Raw genomic sequence first — 23,176 nt, forward strand, 5'->3', positions numbered from 1 at the left:
TATTTTTTAGATTTTTAAGAAAAAATCATATTTTTAGATTTTTAAGAAAAAGTCATATTTTTGTGATCAGAATTTTGAGATTTCTCTAAAAAGTCATATTTTTTAGATATTTTTGAAAAAGTCCTATTTTTTAGAAAAAGCCATAATTTTGGGAAAAAGTCAGAATTTTGAGAACAATTCTGACTTTTGAGAGAATTTTGAGAACAATTCTGACTTTTGAGAGAATTTTGAGAACAATTCTGAATTTTTAGAGAAATTTGAGAAAAAGTCTGAATTTTTAGAGAAATTTGAGAAAAAGTCTGAATTTTTAGAGAAATTTGAGAAAAGGCCAGAATTTTGAGAAAAAGTCAGAATTTTGAGAAAAGGTCTGAATTTTTAGAGAATTTTGAGAAATAGTCAACATTTTGAGAAAAAGCCCGAATTTTGAGAAAAAGTCAGGATTTTGAGGAAAAAGTCTGGATTTGGATAAATAGTCAGAATGTTAAGAATGTTGTTCATGACAGGATGTACTGCTTTCTATTCCTCCATGTTGTGACTGTGTAACTCCCTCTCTTGGATATCAGCATGTGAAGGACACTGTTCAGGAACTAGTTGATGCTCTGTATGTGATGACTCCTTCTGGAGAGGATCACAGATACATGGATGCTGAGATTGGAGCTCAAGCCGGAGACCAGGGAGACTTTTCTAACGCATAGCTACAGTGTAGATATGTCAATGAAAATATTAGGTCACAGGCTCTTCCAACAGTGCAACACAATACAACTGACAAAATAGTTAAAATAGTGCAAGTAAATACAAATAAAATATAGAATAGAATGAATGCCCAATGTTTCAGTATAGTCACCTGTTGGTCAACTCCTACAGCGTCCAGTCCGTAATACATGATGTCCACCCAGCCGTCTTTGGACGCCAGAACAAACAGAGACATCAAGGCCTGAGAAATGGAGAAGAATATTTATTTATTGATAATGCTCGAAGTATTTGAATGTATTTTTTGTATTATCAGACATCTTGCCATTTGCGAGGCCTCACCTGTCCAAGGTTGTCGAAGTTGTACTTGTGTCTGACCCACTTCTTGTTGGCCTGCAAACAGTCCGACTTGTTGGTGACGTTTCCGATATCTTCTCCTTGACAAATAAAGAACTTCCCCTTAAAGAGCTGGGGAGAAAAACACACGCGTTTATCCAGTCAATAGAAAACTGATGAAAGAAACTGAATTCTGCTGTTTTTGGTAAGTTTGGTTTCATGCATTTCTCATAAAATCTCATACAGTACATTTCCAGAAGCTGCATACCATTCAAACATATACATCTGGTGTTTCTACAGTAACTCTTATCAACAAGTTAAGTATTTGTACAAATATAGAAAGTATGCAAGTGGTGGAGAAGTAAAATCTACTTTTCCATAATTGTATCCTTATTTAGCGCCGCTACACGTATCAATGGATTCTTTATTTTCATTAGCCATGTAAACAGCTTCAAAGAAGTTCAAAAAACTGCATATGTGTTTACTTAAACAAGCTCCTACTAATAAAGATCAGTCTCATTAACAGAAGAACATTTTCCAGTTACTTCGAGTTGTCAAGTTTATCCACATTTAAAGGGACAGTGTGTTGGATTCGGTGGAATCTAGACTTCTTAGTAGAATATTTGATATACCTTATCTGTGTATTCCTCAAACTTACAACTTCATATGTATTCCTTATTTACTGTAACCTAATATGTGAATATGGTGTAACATTATGCACTTCACCTGCTGTTTGCAGTTCTGGTTGTGGATCCAAACTGCATGTTGTTGTGCAATGACAATAAAGTTGAATCTAATCTAATCTAAAGACTGCAATCAACTGAATGGCCACTAAAAGGTTTTTATTTCCTTTAGTTAAAGCCAGGATAGCCGATTGTCCCCACTTCCGTTTTTACAAAGCTACGCTACCTGGCTGCTAGTCATATGTTTATTTCACTTGGTGTTATTACCCCAGACTAAAGATATCAAAGGGAAACTAGCAGCTTCCAAACCTCTAGTGCAAAAGACAGTGAAGGCTCCTTGGTGAATAATAAACCAGACATTAATCACAGGTCAGTGAATGTGTACTTATGTTCTGGAAACATTACGACATGTGTTCACATCCGAAGGTTGAGGGCCATGCAGTGAATTCCCCCTCCCCTCTTTTAACGACTGACAGCTTGTTCCTCCTCATTAACCCTTTGAGATTCTGCTTCACTTATACAGAAGGTTTATGGACGTAAAGACGCTGATGGACAGGAGCCTGAAGGCCACACGGCTCGTTGGGATGGATGTGTCCTCGGGCTGTTAGCCATGAATCCTCCATCCAAACCAGATAAGCATACATTACTGTCCAGGTGTGTGAGATATAGGGAAGAGCTGCTTTTATGACTTTGTATTTGTCAATTTATTTCATTTTACAGAAGTGCTTTGTTACGAACATAATTAGGTGTTTCTCAATGTCGAGGAAGGCTCCTCCAAAGCCACTATTTCAAGGATGCTACCTCATCGAGTCCCCCCGAAGGACTGTTCCAATGTCCAGGATGCTTGGAATTCGACCGAGCCCGGCGCCCTTCGTTGCGGGAAATTTCGAGGCTGCACATGTGTATCCTCCGCGGTCTTAAAATCCCCACAATGCTTTGCGCACGGACCAATTTCCAAAATCTTTGGCGGAAATCACGCTCCATTTAAGGCGGGGCCTCTCATATGACGCACACCTGTAAGCCTGCTAGGAAGGATTCTTGCCTCGCTTCTGAAGGACCTGACTCGGAAGACATGTCCTACCAAGGAAGCGTCCTGGACATTGAGAAACACCCACGGTCTTGTGTTTATTGACTTTTTGAGTGTTTTTATCTTTATTTTTATTATTTATTGAAAAACATGAATTTTTCTTTTAGCATAGGAAATGTTTTTTTATAAGAGCCAACATTTAAAAAAATGAAATACAAAAGGAAAACATGTATACATTAATTCAATTAAATAAGAAAACCCAAAACCTGAGCATTAATCTATTTAGAGTTCAATTAACGCTGATAACGAGGCAATTTCACAAATACTCATACACACTTACCCCTGATCATATACCTACAGTTGTGGGAGTATTTTTCAATCATTTGCAGCAGGAGGATAATATATATATGTCACCACTGATCACATAACTACAGCACTGTTATCTGCAGGGACTTTAGGATGTAAGCAGTAAGCAGTACCAAGAAAGTGAATTATTGTGGGAGTGTTTTTCAAACTGTCGCAGCAGGAGGTTAATATTTCTTAGTCGCCACTGTCAGGACTGTTTTAGTGTTTTTTCTGTGTGTGTGTGTGTGTGTGTGTGTGTGTGTGTGTGTGTGTGTGTGTGTGTGTGTGTGTGTGTCTCTCACCTGCACTCCCAGGATGCCGAAGATGATGAAGAAGGCGCAGCAGATCACCACGATGTTCCCGATCGGCTTCAGCGACGACATCAGAGTCTCCACCACGAGTTTCAGCCCCGGAGCCCTGCTGATCACTCTGAAACACAGCAGGAGACAGGGGGTTATTGTGTGTGTGTGTGTGTGTGTGTGTGTGTGTGTGTGTGTGTGTGTGTGTGTGTGTGTGTGTGTGTGTAGGCCACTCTAAGGTCAGTCACAGCTCAGACCAGATGGAGCAGGGATGCCTGCAGCGCTCCACACTCACCCCCCAGGCACACACACACACACACACACACACACACACACACACACACACACACACACACACACACACACACACACACACACACACACACACACACACACACACACACACACACACACACACACACACACACACACACACACACACACACACACACACACACACACACACACACACACACACACACACACACACACACACACACACACACACACCATGTATACATCACTTCAGGGGACATTACATTGACTTCCATGCATTTCCTGGAGACTTATCCTAACCGTAAACCTAACCAAGTCTTCAACCTAAAATTAATGATTCCCTTTATGGGGACCTCCATTTTGTCCCCATAAGGGAGGCGAGTCCCCACACGTGACTTTGCCATATCTACACTGAAGCTACTGTACAAATGACAATAAAGCCTTGAAACTTGAATCTTGAAACAGAGCAGCTTCAGCGTCTGTCAGAGATCAGCTGCTCTGTGTGCAGGCAGTCAATAGCACATTAAAAGAAGACATGAGATAATAAAAGGCCAGCAGCCACGAGGCCACAGATCAATACGCCGGATCACTGCGCTAAACCTCATCACTCTGCACTCTGATACGCTGCTGCAAAGCATGCTGGGATGCAGTACCACTGGTGCTCTATAGAGGGCGCTGGTGTCTCCTGTTAGATCTGATGCAGCAGAGCTGGTGTGTTTGCATTGCATTCCTCCGCAGAGGAAGGAACTGAAGTGTTTTATAACAGAGAAGAAGGATAATCTCTCTGTGTGAGCAACTACCACATATATTTTACAGCGAAAGAGGAATGCAACACACTCCAAAGAGTTCCACATGCTTGTTGAATCCTTCTTTTCTCTCCTGCTGATGTTCAGGTGTATATCAGTATGTAGTGTCTCTACTTTAAAGAGTTCTCTCCTGCTGATGTTCAGGTGTATATCAGTATGTAGTGTCTCTACTTTAAAGAGTCCTCTCCTGCAGATGTTCAGGTGTATATCAGTATGTATTGTCTCTACTTTAAAGAGTCCTCTCCTGCTGATGTTCAGGTGTATATCAGTATGTAGTGTCTCTACTTTAAAGAGTCCTCTCCTCCTGATGTTCAGGTGTATATCAGTATGTAGTGTCTCTACTTTAAAGAGTTCTCTCCTGCTGATGTTCAGGTGTATATCAGTATGTAGTGTCTCTACTTTAAAGAGTCCTCTCCTGCTGATGTTCAGGTGTATATCAGTATGTAGTGTCTCTACTTTAAAGAGTCCTCTCCTGCTGATGTTCAGGTGTATATCAGTATGTAGTGTCTCTACTTTAAAGAGTCCTCTCCTGCTGATGTTCAGGTGTATATCAGTATGTAGTGTCTCTACTTTAAAGAGTCCTCCCCTGCTGATGTTCAGGTGTATATCAGTATGTAGTGTCTCTACTTTAAAGAGTCCTCTCCTGCTGATGTTCAGGTGTATATCAGTATTTAGTGTCTCTACTTTAAAGAGTCCTCTCCTGCTGATGTTCAGGTGTATATCAGTATATAGTGTCTCTACTTTAAAGAGTCCTCTCCTGCTGATGTTCAGGTGTATATCAGTATGTAGTGTCTCTACTTTAAAGAGTCCTCTCCTGCTGATGTTCAGGTGTATATCAGTATATAGTGTCTCTACTTTAAAGAGTCCTCTCCTGCTGATGTTCAGGTGTATATCAGTATGTAGTGTCTATACTTTAAAGAGTCCTCTCCTGCTGATGTTCAGGTGTATATCAGTATGTAGTGTCTCTACTTTAAAGAGTCCTCTCCTGCTGATGTTCAGGTGTATATCAGTATGTAGTTTCTCTACTTTAAAGAGTCCTCTCCTGCTGATGTTCAGGTGTATATCAGTATGTAGTGTCTCTACATGTTTCCATGTTTTAATGTTCAAAAAGCTCTTTATTGTTCTCCTACTGTCTGTGCTGCAGAACCTCTTTTCACCCTCTGTCTGAAACCAGAGCCTAGTCTGCTCTGATTGGTTAGCTGGCTGGCTCTGTTGTGATTGGTCAACCGCTTAGAGATGTCCCTTCTCTTAGTCGATCACAATGTGTTGGAGCGGTAGCCAATAGTAGCGAGAGTGCTACATAGTGAGGTCCCTATGGTAGGAAAGTAAACAAAGGAGTCCAATGGAGGCGTTTCAGGGTTTTAAGAGTAACACAAAAACGTGTAAAAGTTAGGAAGTAAGCGAGTTTGCAAAGTCCATCAAGGACAAACACACATCGTTTAGTCGCTCAGATCAAACACTACCAAATGAAATGTTTCCACAAGCCGCTGCTGTTTACACCATGTCCTCCTTCTGAGCTGCAACTCAACAAACACTGAGAAGTGAACACGGCTGATTAAGGAGAAAAGGTGAGCCTCTCATTCAGAGTCAAGACACTCTGATGACGAAGGACACACACTCTGAAGACAAAGGACACACACTCTGAAGACAAAGGACACACACAAACACTCTTCTCCACACAGTCGATTAGCATATGACACAAATACAAACAAAATAAATTGAGGATGAGGAGGAGCCGGAGGGAGAAGAGTATAGGCTTCTTCTTTATGTCACACACGCACGCGCACGCACGCACACACACACACACACACACACACACACACACACACACACACACACACACACACACACACACACACACACACACACACACACACACACACACACACACACACACACACACACACACACACACACACACACACACACACACACACACACACACACACACACACACACACACACACACACACACACACACACACACACACACACACACACACACACACACACACACACACACACACACACACACACACAAGCTCATGTTATATTCAAACCACCAGACCGCAATCGATCCGGAGTGACAACAAGCAGAGAAACAAACAATCACACTTTCCTTTGGTGGAAAATCTAATATATTCTTTACTCGCAGCCTTCAGTCTGCGAGCATAGGTATCGGACAAACAAGTCTCAATACACACTGTATGCTGTGCCTCAATTTGGATACTTAGTGTGTGTTGTGATCGCTTTGCATTATCTTAAATCACAGATGGTAGCTGTACCCTCAACAAAAGAGACAATTGCTGCTGGTAGCTAGAGAGCTAGCTAGAAACGTTATTGTTTGCGTTATACTGCTTTTAGACCCCAGTATGGAGTTACGTGACCTACAGTAAGTAGAACAACTCACTCAAAGCTGAAGAAAGTAAGTAGAGAAGTATGCAATTTAAGAAACACCAATAACTAGGGTTTGTGTTGTGTTTTGCAGAAGCATTCATACAGTATATTCCCAATTTAAAGTGGACCTATCATGCTATATGTGAAACATATATTGTAGGGCCATACCTTTACAAAATATGTCTGTGAAGTTTTTTTTTCAAAATCCCAAACAGATCTCCCGTTGTAGCCACGCCTCATACTGCTCAAAACTCTCTTTTTAAGCCCTGTTAGAGAAACGCGGATTTTGGGTCCTTAGCTTGAAAAAAAAGAAGAAGAGGAGGCGGAGCTAATGCCTGATCAGAATTCTACCGGAGATAAAGTTACATTCTGCTGTGATAAAACTTCATCCTGTTCTAAACCACATCAAGGATTATTTCTGAAACAGTATGGAGCTCAAATGCTTTTTCTCTTGCAGGTTTATCACAAGGTGAGTTCCTTTTTTTATTTCCTGCTTTTTAAACACATGTGCTCTCCAGTACAGGTTAGCTCTGAGTGTTAGCGAGGCTTGCTAATGTAAACAAAGACGAGATTACGTCCAAAACACGTCAGGCATTGTTTCTGATAGCAACTCTCTGTGGGTCCACCTTCCGAAATTACGTCATATCGGCAGCAAATCTGTATCCACACGTTGCACCCCCGTTTTTAAAAGATTTGGGTACGTATGAAAAGAGAGAGGTTTTTATTTTCTGACGCTGCGTGAGTTCCCCGACGCACCGGGGACACATGTTAATGTATAAAGACATCACAAAGTGTATTTTGCATGATAGGTCCCCTTTAAGGAAAACACGTTTCCTCTCTGTGTTGATCTGACTGAATGACCTCAGGCTTTTAAATACCTGCCGTTTACAGAACATTAATACGCTGAGTCCTTTAATGCTTTGCTCCTCCTTCTGGATTCACACTTAATAACTACATCACAGATGATTTTACAGAATGACTTAAACTATAACTCGTCTGCAGCCTCAGCACAGACCCCCCTCTCATAATCCTGTTTCTCTCGCTGCCATTTTACATTTCGCTCAAACCGAAGACCACCTTAGCTCTGGAGAATATTTACCGTCAAAACGTCACATTTGTCCGTTTGTAATTGCTTCATGTTTTCTAATCTGACTCTAAGACCCCCCTGCCTGACGTTAATGCGCCTCTGTGGGGATTAAAGCATGCAGGTACTCAGATGTCACAGCACATCTAATTATAAACAACTTGTATAATGTCACAGAAACACTTCTGTTACGTGTATACTGCAGTAAAAGTGTTTGTGCTTTAATCGTTTGTTTGTACGCATGATTACGGCAAACTACTGGCACCATTTTGATTGAAATTGGTGCCAGTAGATTGGAGGAAATGTGGAGCATTCACACAGAAAAAACGACTAGATGTATCCTACATTCAGGGTGGATTATCCATTATGCTTTACTCAAGAAATCAGCCTTGCCTTTCAGTTGCCTTCTAGTTAGCAATGCCTCAAATCCCAACAATGAACGTATGGAAGAGGCCGTATTCTGCTTTTTGGGGTTTTCCTTTTCCTTTAGTGTGTTTTTAGTGCTTTTATGTAAATGGTCTTAAAAAGGCATGTTTTTGTGTCTTCATTTGTTTATAATGCATGTACAGAAAGCTAGTTTCTTTTTGGAGAGAGTGCATGTGCTGTATGGGCGAAGAAATGAAATGAATACAATATTTTGAGAATGGGTCAGATTGCAAAAAAGAGATATTTCTCTTTGAAGTCAGAGGTGAGAGTAAAGAAAGCCAAAAGTAGACAGAGAAGATCAGAGGGTACATTTGTCGGTGGGATTTGATTTGCGTTTTTCTCTGTGATAAATATTAAAGAGAGCTTCCCTTCACGAGACGAGACGAGAAGCCAAGCGTGACGACACACACACACACACACACACACACACACACACACACACACACACACACACACACACACACACACACACACACACACACACACACACACACACACACACACACACACACACACACACACACACACACACACACACACACACACACACACACACACACCCACCCACACACACACACACACACACTCGCAGAAACACACGTTCTCCATTCCCCTCTGCACACACACACACACACACACACACACACAATCGCAGAAACACACGTTCTCCATTCCCCTCTGCACACACACACACACACTCATATTTGGATGTATAAGAACAAACAAAATCTCCAAATTGGTTATTTCCGCCTCATTTCCGCTCAAATAAACACGACTGTGTACACGCTAACAATAACACACGTATGGATGCATGCTAAAATAAGCCTGCATCACTTCAGGGGACATTACATTGACTTACATGCATCTCCTGGAGACTTATCCTAACCTTAACCCCAACCAACAGAAGCCTAACCAAGTCTTCACCCTAAAATGAATGATTCTGTCCCCATAAGGGAGGCGAGTCCCCGCACGTGACTGTGTAAACAGATTTAGGTCCCCACAAGGATGGTAATGCTAGGCCACACACACACACACACACACACACACACACACACACACACACACACACACACACACACACACACACACACACACACACACACACACACACACACACACACACACACACACACACACACACACACACACACACACACACACACACTTCGCCCAAAAGCTCCAAATTTGTCAGAGGTCATATCATCTCAGTTCGCCTCAGTTTAAAAACCAGACGTCCAATCGGTAGCTGGAGTGTGGGAAGTGGAGGGATCGTAACGTGAGGTCGCTGAGTGCTTTTAACCTCACATTTTCAGCTCTTTAATTATTAAATATTCCATTTTGGGTGTGTTACAGCGTGTGGCGAACACTTCAGTGAGGGTTTGAGCGCCACTGAGTTCCAGGAGTTCAAACCAAGCTCTCAAAATAGTTTTTTAATGAAGTGTGCAGCCTCATTCAAAGCCTAGAGACAAAAGAGATTCCATTCAAACCACATTTGTTTTTACCCCACAGCCATTAAAGAATAATACGATGCATTTTGGGCTTTTAATTTGAAGCTTTGGCAAATTGAATTGAGGTTTTTGCCGAGTCATTTTGGCATGATCGCACAACGGGCTATTTTACAGATTTCTAATTATTGATCCCAGACAGAGTCAAATGAAACAGGAATAATGTTGGTAACAAATGTGAAGAAATAAGATCTATATATTAGTTAGTTTTTTAGTGTGTGTGTGTGTGTGTGTGTGTGTGTGTGTGTGTGTGTGTGTGTGTGTGTGTGTGTGTGTGTGTGTGTGTGTGTGTGTGTGTGTGTGTGTGTGTGTGTGTGTATAAAGGTATTTTCCTCACCGTAGGGGTCTGAGGGTCCTGAGGAGCCGCAGCACTCTCAGCATGCCGAGGATCTTGGTGCCGGAGTTTGAGAGGAGAGAGACGAGGATGTCGATGACGGAGATCATCACCAGCATCCCGTCCAGAAGGTTCCAGCTGCTCCTCAGGTACGACTTCTCCCCGAAGCACCAGCCCAGAGACACGATCTGCAAGCAGAGGTAGGAAGTACAAGATCTGAGTACTTCTACTTTTACTGAATTACAAGATCTGAGTACTTCTGCTTTTACTGAAGTACAAGATCTGAGTACTTCTACTTTTACTGAATTACAAGATCTGAGTACTTCTGCTTTTACTGAAGTACAAGATCTGAGTACTTTACTTTTACTCAAGTACAAGATCTGAGTACTTCTACTTTTACTCAAGTACAAGATCTGAGTACTTCTACTTTTACTGAATTACAAGATCTGAGTACTTCTGCTTTTACTGAAGTACAAGATCTGAGTACTTTACTTTTACTCAAGTACAAGATCTGAGTACTTCTACTTTTACTGAAGTACAAGATCTGAGTACTTTACTTTTACTCAAGTACAAGATCTGAGTACTTCTACTTTGACTCAAGAACAAGATCTGAGTACTTCTACTTTTACTCAAGTACAAGATCTGAGTACTTCTACTTTTACTCAAGTACAGCATCTGAGTACTTCTGCTTTTACTCAAGAACAAGATCTGAGTACTTCTACTTTTACTCAAGAACAAGATCTGAGTACTTCTACTTTTACTCAAGTACAAGATCTGAGTACTTCTGCTTTTACTCAAGAACAAGATCTGAGTACTTCTACTTTTACTCAAGTACAAGATCTGAGTACTTCTACTTTTACTACAAGATCTGAGTACTTCTACTTTTACTACAAGATCTGAGTACTTCTACTTTTACTGAATTACAATATCTGAGTACTTCTGCTTTTACTGAAGTACAAGATCTGAGTACTTCTACTTTTACTACAAGATCTGAGTACTTCTACTTTTACTACAAGATCTGAGTACTTCTACTTTTACACTGAATTACAATATCTGAGTACTTCTGCTTTTACTCAAGAACAAGATCTGAGTACTTCTACTTTTACTCAAGTACAAGATCTGAGTACTTCTACTTTTACTGAAGTACAAGATCTGAGTACTTTACTTTTACTCAAGTACAAGATCTGAGTACTTCTACTTTGACTCAAGAACAAGATCTGAGTACTTCTACTTTTACTCAAGTACAAGACCTGAGTACTTCTACTTTTACTGAATTACAAGATCTGAGTACTTCTACTTTTACTCAAGTACAGGATCTGAGTACTTCTACTTTTACTCAAGTACAAGATCTGAGTACTTCTGCTTTTACTCAAGAACAAGATCTGAGTACTTCTACTTTAACTCAAGTACAAGATCTGAGTACTTCTACTTTAACTCAAGTACAAGACCTGAGTACTTCTACTTTTACTTATAAAATCTTTTATAAATATATATATGTATTTGACTCTAAATAAAGGACCCGTAACTCAATGTGTGTTTCTGTGTGTGCGCTGCAGATTGTTTGTTATTATGAAACCATCTTCTTATTGGTTCTGCAGCGAGGAACATAAAGCGCCTCATTTCTAATTCTATAGGCTCCGCTCATCAATTATTCTGCACATGAAGCAATTTGCATTCCAGAAAATAACAGAAACATATTAAATCAGGCCAGCACAGCTATTCCTGTTTTATTAACCCTTCGTGTAAGAGATGCATTACTGATGCTAATCAATGCACAGCAGAATATAGTGTCTACATCACAGAGATATCAACAACAACACCCTGCTGTGTCTAATGGAGTAAACAGGGTTATTTTGAATGTTTTTCTATAATATTGAGGGTTTTAAATACATATTACAAGTCTTTGGTTGTGATGCTACTGTTTTCATTCATATATCATTACAATGTATTGGAAGAACACTAGTCCCCCTGGCCCAAAGTCTAAATCTAGTATAAATACAAGCAGTACTAAACTAGGTGTACATGAACTCTCTTCTTCGAGTCCGTAGCAATCTCCGATGTCGTTCTGCCAGTATCGGGCACAGGCCACAGCTGATGGGGGAGGTCCTGCCAGGTCTTCTGGACTGCACCGGGGGGCGTCGGCACATTCCAGTAGGTGGGACATTGTCTTCACTGATCCACAGCTGCTCGTGTCTTCTGTGGTGCAGTTCCACACTTTCATCAGTGCCTCCCCTGTTCCACACGCAGTCTATCAAGTGACTTCCAGGTTGTCCAGCCAAGGGCGTGGCCACTAGCGAGGCTTTCCGTTGGTGTGATTCCTCCGTCCAGCCATTCAAGAGCTCGTGTGTAATTTCTTTGCCATTCATCTTCCCAGATGTTGGTCCTTGCTGCTTGTTTGGTTGTCTGGAGGGGCTGTCTGCAGAAAACTGGCTCTGGATCGGAGCCTGCGTGGGGGTGCTACGTGGCCATGCAAGGGGTGTCTGATGTCTGTCTCCTGTGTTCTCCGTTCATCTTGAGCGATACCTAGTCGTCTGATGTGCGGGGGAGAGATGCCGGCTAGCGCGTAGAGGCACGGGACAGGTGTTGTCTTAACGCATCCCGTGATGATGCGGCAGGTGTCATTCATTCATTAACTTATACGACGTTAAATATTTAAGGTACATATATAAAGTATAGATGAGAGTAACACCTGCGTCAATTCTGGGCGAACATAACAGCCCCGCCCACTTTTGGGGGAAAACAAAGCTGTCATCTGAACGGCGGTCAATACAAATTCTGAAGTTTATGCCAATCCGATCAGAAATGTAAGAAAACCGTGGATTTGTGGATCTTCAAGAGCCCGATTACGATGAACAATTACATTAAATCATTTGAAATCGACGATCGGGCTCGATATATGGTTAAAGTCAGTAGGCGAGGCTGTAATTTCGCCGGCTGTGAGCGAGACAAAAAATAATAGTTTTATCATTTCAAAAAGCTGCGGTGTGGTTTATTGCACCTCAAACATTAAAACAAATCCAGAGTTCATTGTTTCTGTACTTCCTCTCAGAAGAAAGGACAGTAACAGAAGATCTCTCTTCAGGCTCGATCGCCGTTCAAATGACAGCGTTGGTTTCCCCCAAAAGTGGGCGGGGCTGTCATGTTCGCCCAGAAGTGACGCAGGTGTTACTCTCATCTATGTAGTGGAAGACATTCAGACACACACACACTTTTAGTGAGATGTGTGTGTGTGTGTGTGTGTGTGTGTGTGTGTGTGTGTGTGTGTGTGTGTGTGTGTGTGTGTGTGTGTGTGTGTGTGTGTGTGTGTGTGTGTGTGTGTGTGTGTGTGTGTGTGTGTGTGCGTGCGTGCGTGCGTGCGTGCGTGCGTGCGTGCGTGCGTGCGTGCGTGCGTGCGTGCGTGCGTGCGTGCGTGTGTGTGTGTGTGTTAGTCCTCTGGCTTACAGTGCATGTATTCAACAGACAGTCTCTTCTTCTTCTTCTCTGCAGATTTGTGTGTCTGACGTTTCTCCATCTCTAAATGTGAGCGAGCACTCGTCTGATCTCGTGTCACAAACTAAATGAGCTCACAGATATCTTTCATAAGAGCTGATGTCAACAGAAGTGAGAGATGACTTCATGGCAGAGTGCAAATAAACACACAGTATTCTTAAGCATCGAAGCTACATGCGCTACATGTCTTCTCTCCGTCACGTCACATTATTGCTATCATCAGTGGAACTAATTACTAATTTATTCTTAAAAACCACATAAATAATATATTATAAGGGAAAGCTCAGAGTTCAACAGGTTACGTACAATTACAGAAGTTTTATGAGCAATTAACACCAACAAAAACACAAAGGAGTTTTTCCATTGGATATGAAAAGCCCCCTTCAATAAAAGGTGTTATTATTAGTAAGTGGTTTGCTATTAAATAATATTCACTTTTTTTTGTCAATGTCAAGCAATGTTTCGATCCTTGCTGTTCTATTGAATACATTACAAAGACATTATTACTGTCAGTTCCTCACCTTTATGAACATCTCTGCCACGAAGATGGCGGTGAAGATGTAGTTGGTCAGTTTGAGGAAGATCCTCTCCTGCAGAATAAAGAAAAGACACGGGGGTTAAGATGAGGTTCATGCTAACAGCGCAAAAGATTTGAAAAAGCACATTGAGTTGTAGGTAGAGATGTCCCGATCCAATCACGTGATTGGGGATCGGAGCCGATCACGTGATTTTCAAAAGATCGGAATCGGGAGAAAAAAATCGGGGATCGGGATCTTTTTTTTTTTTTTTTTTTTAATAAATACTTTTTTTTTTTTTTATTCAATGTTACAAAACAAAAATGAGCATGTTCAAGTCTTAAAGTCATCCTGAGGCCTTAGTTTTGGTTTCAAATTACCCAACATCATGTATGTGTTGCTTCTTTGGGGCTTGTTTTCATAGACCTGCTTATTTCTCTCAAATCTGGCAACAGAGTGGGCAGGGCGCAGTGTCTAATTGTAGCAGTAAGCTAACGAGTACTGAAAGCTTTATTTTGTTTCGATCCAATGCTGCACAACTGAACTGATCCAATGCTGCTGTGAAAGAAAGAAGCTATATCCATGTTGGATAGAATATCCAATTTAAATAAAAAAAAAACCTTAAGGGACAACTTGAATGCTTTTTTTCTTTTTTTTCTATTAATGCATTGCATAAAGATCGGATCGGGAAAAATCGGTATCGGCAAATTGTCAAAATCAAATGATCGGAATCGGATCGGGAGCAAAAAAAGGTGATCGGGACATCCCTAGTTGTAGGCATGTTGTTCCACTGAGTTTGTTTGTCTGCCTCTAAATCCATCTGAATAATGTATGAGGGCAGAGAACTGTACAAACATCCCTGATGCAAACACTAATGATGGCTGGCTGGCAGTTATAAAGTGTACTATTCATTCACAGCCAGTGTTGTCTCCTTTTGCAAACGTGTTACACCTTGTCCTTAACCTTTGTGTTGTCTTCCTGTAACTGGGCAACGTTTGTCCTCAAGAATATCATCACAATCTGTGTTTCTTGAAGGTCCCCTGTTATAATATCAGCTGATCAGATTTTGGTCACTTTGTGATGTAACTATGTTTTTTTGTGTTGTGCAACCATTAGCCAAGAGCACCATAGAAGACCTTTAATATCACCACAAGGTTTACCCGTCATTTATGGTCAATACACTTCATTTACACTTTGTTATTCTGAGTTAAAAAGGGCAAAATATTTGAATTATTTGGCTCGAGAGGAACATATCTTTTTGGTGTCTATCTATGTTTTTCCTTGTACGATGTGAGGGTCTAAGGACAGAGGGTCTAAGGGCAGAGGGTCTAAGGACAGAGGGTCTAAGGTCAGAGGGTCTAAGGACAGAGGGTCTAAGGGCAGAGGGTCTAAGGACAGAGGGTCTAAGGACGGAGGGTCTAAGGACAGAGGGTGTCGTATTGTCATTCTGATATTCTGTACAAACTGTGAAGTCCACTGAGACAAATGTAACACTTGTGATATTGGGCTATATAAATAAACATTGATTGATTGATTGATTGATTGATTGATTGATTGATGGATTGATTGATTGATTGATTGATTGATTGATTGATTGATTGATTGATTGATATGTCAAAGTTAGGTCAGGATTATGTTTGTTACCGGCTTCAAAATGTTAAATGGCAGAACATAATAACACCAGATGCTATAAATGTAAATAAAACACACATAAACCAATGAAATTAGCCATTCATCATCCATGTTATTTGTGTGGCTATTACAAATAATCTGTTATACATAAAAACCTCTAGAAACGGGTCAGTTTTGAGCCGAGGACAAGAGGAAGAAGAAATAGGTACAAGTTGCTTTAAATCACTTAAAAAAACACATGAAATAAAGCATTTTTTTTTAAATGTCTTCCGTCAATATAGAGGAAAAGCACGATTGTTTTGTTTACCAAGCGTGCACGTAACACAACGCCATCAGTGTGCAGCTATTAGATCTCCAGAGAAAACAAGCAGCACTCACTGCTTATTTACCCCATAGAATGTGTGTGTGTGTGTGTGTGTGTGTGTGTGTGTGTGTGTGTGTGTGTGTGTGTGTGTGTGTGTGTGTGTGTGTGTGTGTGTGTGGCTGCCTTTCCCACGGCCTCCAACTACCATCTCTCACACACACACACACACACACACACACTCTGGGAATGTCGGGTATGACATCACTGTGAATGCTTTCGTTGAGAGGCTTTATGAATTCCTGGCTCGACAGCAGCCACTTCTGTCCTTTGAACACACGTTTTCATACTTTCATTTTTCATAAACAGTCTACGGTTTGTATATACTTTCAGTCATCGGGAAATGTTCCTCAACTTAGTGTCAATCCCTTCACCATCACTAAAGATAATCGCTGCATAATTAGTCTATAAATCTGCGGGAAACTTGAGATGTTACACAAACACTTTGATCGACTTTGATAGTTGTTATATTTCAATAATTATATATACACTTATTTTCTCACATAGCAACTGAATAGTATTCTTTATCTGTGTTTTTATAGCTTTTCTGTCCTTGTTTCAAGCAGTTATTTCCTTATTTCTCAACCTAATACCTTTGCATAACTACATTTGTGTAAATGACTTGTCTCCTAGAAAGCTTGAAGTTAGTTGAATAAGTGTAAGGTATCTTCAGTATGTTCATATACCTGTAGTATGTGTAGTACCATGGTCTGTATCATTTACAGTATACAGTATATTGTGTATTCTATAGATACATTACAGATTTGACTGTTGATACATATTAACTTATTTTAAATGTTATGTTTAACGTATGTACAATGCCTTTGACCATACTTTTCAACCCTCCCGATTTTCGCGGGAGACTCCCGATTTCATTGCCCTCTCCCGGTTTCCTCCCGGGGTCATATTTCTCCCGATTTCTGACAAAATCAGATTTACTCAGGACTGTTTCCACTCAGACTTTAATACAGCTACACCATTGTTTGGTTTCCATGGTAACGCCTCTCTTTAGTAGCGCGCAACTGAAAGTCCGAGTCCCCCCCCCCCCCCATTTTGCATTTTGAAATGCTACCGAGTTCTGAGGTCTCAAGGTTGGCAAGTATGCCTTTGAACCTGCTGCTTATGAAAAAAGTCGAAATGTTGGAAAACTAAAGTATATTTAATCTAATCTGTGAATATGACAGCCCTATTTTGGGACGGTATACCTTCATGTTAAGAGGTTTATCATTAAGATGCACGCTACAGCAATACATCCGACGTACAATTCATGCCTAACTATGTAGTTTAAAAAAGTTCCTGTACTCCTGAGCGTCAGAAAACCAGCGTCAAACTGAATCTGCTGCAGAGTTTCCATCACGCTTCAGTGTGTACCGGCTTGTTCTTATCTTAATTGTATCTGGAGGTGACGACTTTGAAGCAGGAACCTTAAGATTGATTGTGTTTTACACCGCTCATGCTGATATAACTCAATTAAAAGGCTCCAGACGGTGATGCAGTGTCCCCAGGCTCATTACGGATAATAAATCATAATAGGTGGTATGACCATCCTAAATGATTTCCACCGGGCAACACGAGGACAGTGTCAAGGCAACCTCCCAAACAAACAGAAAGACAAATATTAAGTGTGTCACATAACCTCCAGGGCAAAAAAACAATCATTCAGCCTGTGACTTTATCTCTAAAGCTACATTGACTCCATTTCTATTTAAATAATCTCTTTTTTTGGGGTCAAAATGATGTAAAGGAGGTCGTTTTGAAAGGTTGTTGCAAATAACAAAATCAGTGAGTGGAAATGGGCTTCATTTTTGCAAAACTACCCACACGGAAAAACAAATCATGCAATGACCACTCGGGTAAAATGAGATCAGAAGGAATAAGAATTGCATTTCAAAACTGGGGACGATGCTGAGTCACGCATTAACACCTCATTTAAAAAAATTGAGCCAGAGGCAGCAGATTGGACATGGTAATCAAGACAGGAAGCGTAAATAATGATTTTATCATTATTATCATTTTTAAAAGATTTATGATTTTATTTTTTTAACGATTTTATGATTTATGCTTATACATTATGCTCTGTGATGTTAATGTTAGTGTGCCCGCTGTATTGGACCGGGAAAGTTAGCATAGCAAGGGTTCCCTCGACAAAAAGCATTTATGATACTTACAGGTTTTGTCGAACAGGAAAACCTGTAAGTATTAACACCGCTTATGATTGAAAAAAGCTAATGTTGGGCTATGAAGGAACTACAGCACGGTCACATGACTTCACGTCACCACCGCTAAGCTAAAGAGGCTAATGTTGGGCTATAAAGGAACTACAGCACGGTCACATGACTTCACGTCACCACCGCTAAGCTAAAGAGGCTAATGTTGGGCTATAAAGGAACTACAGCACGGTCACATGACTTCACGTCACTACCGCTAAGCTAAAGGTGGCTAATGTTGGGCTATAAAGGAACTACAGCACGGTCACATGACTTCACGTCACCACCGCTAAGCTAAAGAGGCTAATGTTGGGCTATAAAGGAACTACAGCACGGTCACATGACTTCACGTCACTACCGCTAAGCTAAATGTGGCTAATGTTGGGCTATAAAGGAACTACAGCACGGTCACATGACTTCACGTCACCACCGCTAAGCTAAAGAGGCTAATGTTGGGCTATAAAGGAACTACAGCACGGTCACATGACTATACGTCACTACCGCTAAGCTAAATGTGGCTAATGTTGGGCTATAAAGGAACTAGAGCACGGTCACATGACTTCACGTCACCACCGCTAAGCTAAAGTTGGCTAATGTTGGGCTATAAAGGAACTACAGCACGGTCACATGACTTCACGTCACCACCGCTAAGCTAAAGGAGGCTAATGTTGGACTACAAAGGAACTACAGCACGGTAACATGACTTCACGTCACCACCACTAAGCTAAAGGTGGCTAATGTTGGACTACAAAGGAACTACAGCACGGTAACATGACTTCACGTCACCACCACTAAGCTAAAGGTGGCTAATTAATTAATAATAGTCACCTTCTGCATTAACTCCATAGGCTTATCATTTACTTCCAGACGAGGGGACAGGAAATGGTAAAAAGCTGAGTCATATCTCAGGTTTTAGGACTCATTCTTGCTCCACTGTTCTGTACACATTTGTGTGTGTGCACAGATGAAATAATCCCATTTAAATGTATAAATGTGTGTGTGTGATCTTTGTGCCCTGATTAGAGCGTGCAGCCAGTCGGGTCGGCCTCCATTTGTTAAACATCTTCTTTCCTGGACATTAGCCACGTACGCCAGCCCACAGATAATCAAATCAATTACAAACGGGTCTGTCTCCTCTGTCGCAAAACAAGCAGAACGAAGCGTTCCAGCGAGAGCAAAACCACAATTAGACTCGAACAAGGAACACCTCGCTCAGTGAGAAAAAGTGATAATTATTGTGTTTATGCATGGAGCTGCTGCTAGAGCTGCAGAGGACACAGAGTTGGGGTGTGTGTGTGTGTGTGTGTGTGTGTGTGTGTGTGTGTGTGTGTGTGTGTGTGTGTGTGTGTGTGTGTGTGTGTACGTGTGTGTGTGTGTGTGTGTGTGTGTGTGTGTGTGTGTGTGTGTGTGTGTGTGTGTGTGTGTGTGTGTGTGTGTGTGTGTGTGTGTGTGTGTGTGCGTGTGTGTGTGTGTGTGTTGCAGCCTGTATTTGAAGAGATGGTGCATTGGCTCATGGGGCGCAGTATGTGCAGCAATAAAGAAAACATTACCCTTTGATACTGTCAAACAGAAGTGGCTAAACCCTATACTTTAACATATATATGTAGGAGCATACATGATTAGGGAATATACTTGAAGAGGATATATACTGCTGATGTTCAGGTGTATATCAGTATGTAGTGTCTCTACTTTAAAGAGTCCTCTCCTGCTGATGTTCAGGTGTATATCAGTATGTAGTGTCTCTACTTTAAAGAGTCCTCTCCTGCTGATGTTCAGGTGTATATCAGTATGTAGTGTCTCTACTTTAAAGAGTCCTCTCCTGCTGATGTTCAGGTGTATATCAGTATGTAGTGTCTCTACTTTAAAGAGTCCTCTCCTGCTGATGTTCAGGTGTATATCAGTATGTAGTGTCTCTACTTTAAAGAGTCCTCTCCTGCTGATGTTCAGGTGTATATCAGTATGTAGTGTCTCTACTTTAAAGAGTCCTCTCCTGCTGATTTTCAGGTGTATATCAGTATGTAGTGTCTCTACTTTAAAGAGTCCTCTCCTGCTGATGTTCAGGTGTATATCAGTATGTAGTGTCTCTACTTTAAAGAGTCCTCTCCTGCTGAGGTTCAGGTGTATATCAGTATGTAGTGTCTCTACTTTAAAGAGTCCTCTCTTGCTGATTTTCAGGTGTATATCAGTATGTAGTGTCTCTACTTTAAAGAGTCCTCTCCTACTGATGTTCAGGTGTATATCAGTATGTAGTGTTTCTACTTTAAAGAGTCCTCTCCTGCTGATGTTCAGGTGTATATCAGTATGTAGTGTCTCTACTTTAAAGAGTCCTCTCCTGCTGATTTTCAGGTGTATATCAGTATGTAGTGTCTCTACTTTAAAGAGTCCTCTCCTGCTGATGTTCAGGTGTATATCAGTGTGTAGTGTCTCTACTTTAAAGAGTCCTCTCCTGCTGAGGTTCAGGTGTATATCAGTATGTAGTGTCTCTACTTTAAAGAGTCCTCTCCTGCTGATGTTCAGGTGTATATCAGTATGTAGTGTCTCTACTTTAAAGAGTCCTCTCCTGCTGATGTTCAGGTGTATATCAGTGTGTAGTGTCTCTACTTTAAAGAGTCCTCTCCTGCTGAGGTTCAGGTGTATATCAGTATGTAGTGTCTCTACTTTAAAGAGTCCTCTCCTGCTGATGATCAGGTGTATATCAGTGTGTAGTGTCTCTACTTTAAAGAGTCCTCTCCTGCTGATGTTCAGGTGTATATCAGTATGTAGTGTCTCTACTTTAAAGAGTCCTCTCCTGCTGATGTTCAGGTGTATATCAGTATGTAGTGTCTCTACTTTAAAGAGTCCTCTCCTGCTGATGTTCAGGTGTATATCAGTATGTAGTGTCTCTACTTTAAAGAGTCCTCTCCTGCTGATGTTCAGGTGTATATTAGTATGTAGTGTCTCTACTTTAAAGAGTCCTCTCCTGCTGATGTTCAGGTGTATATTAGTATGTAGTGTCTAACTTAGCAGAGTGAATTTATATAGTTTGTAATGAATTTAATGCTTTTAATATTAAATGTGTTTTGATACTCACAACCGTGGAGATGTAGGGCCTCTCCATGGCGATGGTGATGCAGTTGAGGAAGATGATGAGCAACACGATGTGGTCGAACATCTTGTGGGTGATGATCCTAGTGCAAACTATTCGAAACCTACGAGAAAAAAACACAGACGCACATTTTAAACTTCAAAGATAGTAGCAATTAGCTGGCTCTCCTGTCTCCTAAATGGTGGAGTGAGCTCCCCATTGACATCAGCAGAAACTTTGCTTATCTTCTGTCCCAACTGAAAACGTATGTATTTCAATCGTACTTTGGCAATTAGGCTAGTGCTGAGAAGAACATTACAATTGTTAATTTAGGCCTTGTACCTAATCCACCAGCACTCCTTATGGTATGATTTTGCTTGAAGTGAATATATCTTCACTTTCCTTGTTGCTCGGAGTTTGGTTCTTTTTTTTTTGTTGTAATTAAAGTTTTTATTTATGAACATACAAGGTACATACTGTAGCTCACATGGTACAGCAAGAGGAAGATCAGGCTATAAAACATGTTAAAGGTGGGGTAGGTAAGTTTGAGAAACCGGCTGGAGATACACTTGTTGTTATATTCCATGGAATGCTCTTAACATCCGATAGCAATGAATATCTGAAGTGCTTTGACAAAAAATCCATACAAAAATCATCTCTGGAAGCCGTAGCGCTGTAAAAAGCACGACCAATCATCTGAGCCGGCCCGGCTAAAGTAACTGGATGGCCTACCTGCCTGTCAGCCTTCCATCTGTGCACAAACTTATCTCGTGCCCTCATTGGTCATGTGCGCGTTCGTGTGTGTTGGAGGAGGGGCTCTGTAAGGAAGTCTGAAGGAAGTGGCAGATTTTTTCCAGCTGTGTATTTTCAAATTCTAGCGCACTCGAGCTGCTTTCTCCAAAATGACCTACCCCACCTTTAAGTGTTCCTGGTTAAAAGAAAACAGAAAAATACAAAGGTGTAAGATTAGCAATCAGACACTACAGCAATCATAAAATAAAAAGAATAACAACAAATGATGCTTGATTAGAATAAAGGCCCTTTTGTGAGAGTCCTAGAGTCAGGCTACTAGTTAGAGATCAGGTTAGAGTCAGGCTACTAGTTAGAGGTCAGGTTAGAGTCAGGCTACTAGTTAGAGGTCAGGTTAGAGTCAGGCTACTAGTTAGAGGTCAGGTTAGAGTCAGGCTACTAGTTAGAGGTCAGGTTAGAGTCAGGCTACTAGTTAGAGGTCAGGTTAGAGTCAGGCTACTAGTTAGACGTCAGGTTAGAGTCAGGCTACTAGTTAGAGGTCAGGTTAGAGTCAGGCTAATAGTTAGACGTCAGGTTAGATTCAGGCTACTAGTTAGACGTCAGGTTAGAGTCAGGCTACTAGTTAGAGGTCAGGTTAGAGTCAGGCTACTAGTTAGACATCAGGTTAGAGTCAGGCTACTAGTTAGAGGTCAGGTTAGAGTCAGGCTACTAGTTAGAGGTCAGGTTAGAGTCAGGCTACTAGTTAGAGGTCAGGTTAGAGTCAGGCTACTAGTTAGAGGTCAGGTTAGAGTCAGGCTACTAGTTAGACGTCAGGTTAGAGTCAGGCTACTAGTTAGAGGTCAGGTTAGAGTCAGGCTAATAGTTAGACGTCAGGTTAGATTCAGGCTACTAGTTAGACGTCAGGTTAGAGTCAGGCTACTAGTTAGACGTCAGGTTAGAGTCAGGCTACT

At 41.1% G+C, this 23,176-nt stretch overlaps 1 protein-coding gene across 1 annotated transcript in view; it reads right to left on the reverse strand.

Moving 5' to 3' along the window:
- The window catches only part of LOC307024374 (voltage-dependent T-type calcium channel subunit alpha-1G-like), a 229,603-nt gene that overhangs the window by 59,949 nt on the left and 146,478 nt on the right, over window positions 1-23,176 (reverse strand). The window contains exons 6-11 of the mRNA XM_079658439.1: window positions 21,483-21,633; window positions 14,219-14,287; window positions 10,212-10,396; window positions 3,384-3,510; window positions 1,033-1,158; window positions 755-934 (exon numbers count right to left, since the gene is read on the reverse strand). Of these exons, the coding sequence (XP_079514565.1) occupies window positions 755-934; window positions 1,033-1,158; window positions 3,384-3,510; window positions 10,212-10,396; window positions 14,219-14,287; window positions 21,483-21,633 (838 nt within the window). The remainder of the gene's footprint in view (window positions 1-754; window positions 935-1,032; window positions 1,159-3,383; window positions 3,511-10,211; window positions 10,397-14,218; window positions 14,288-21,482; window positions 21,634-23,176) is intronic.

This window comes from Notothenia rossii (genome assembly GCF_949606895.1).
Source record: "Notothenia rossii genome assembly, chromosome: 11".
In the NCBI taxonomy this organism is placed as follows: Eukaryota; Metazoa; Chordata; class Actinopteri; order Perciformes; family Nototheniidae; genus Notothenia; species Notothenia rossii.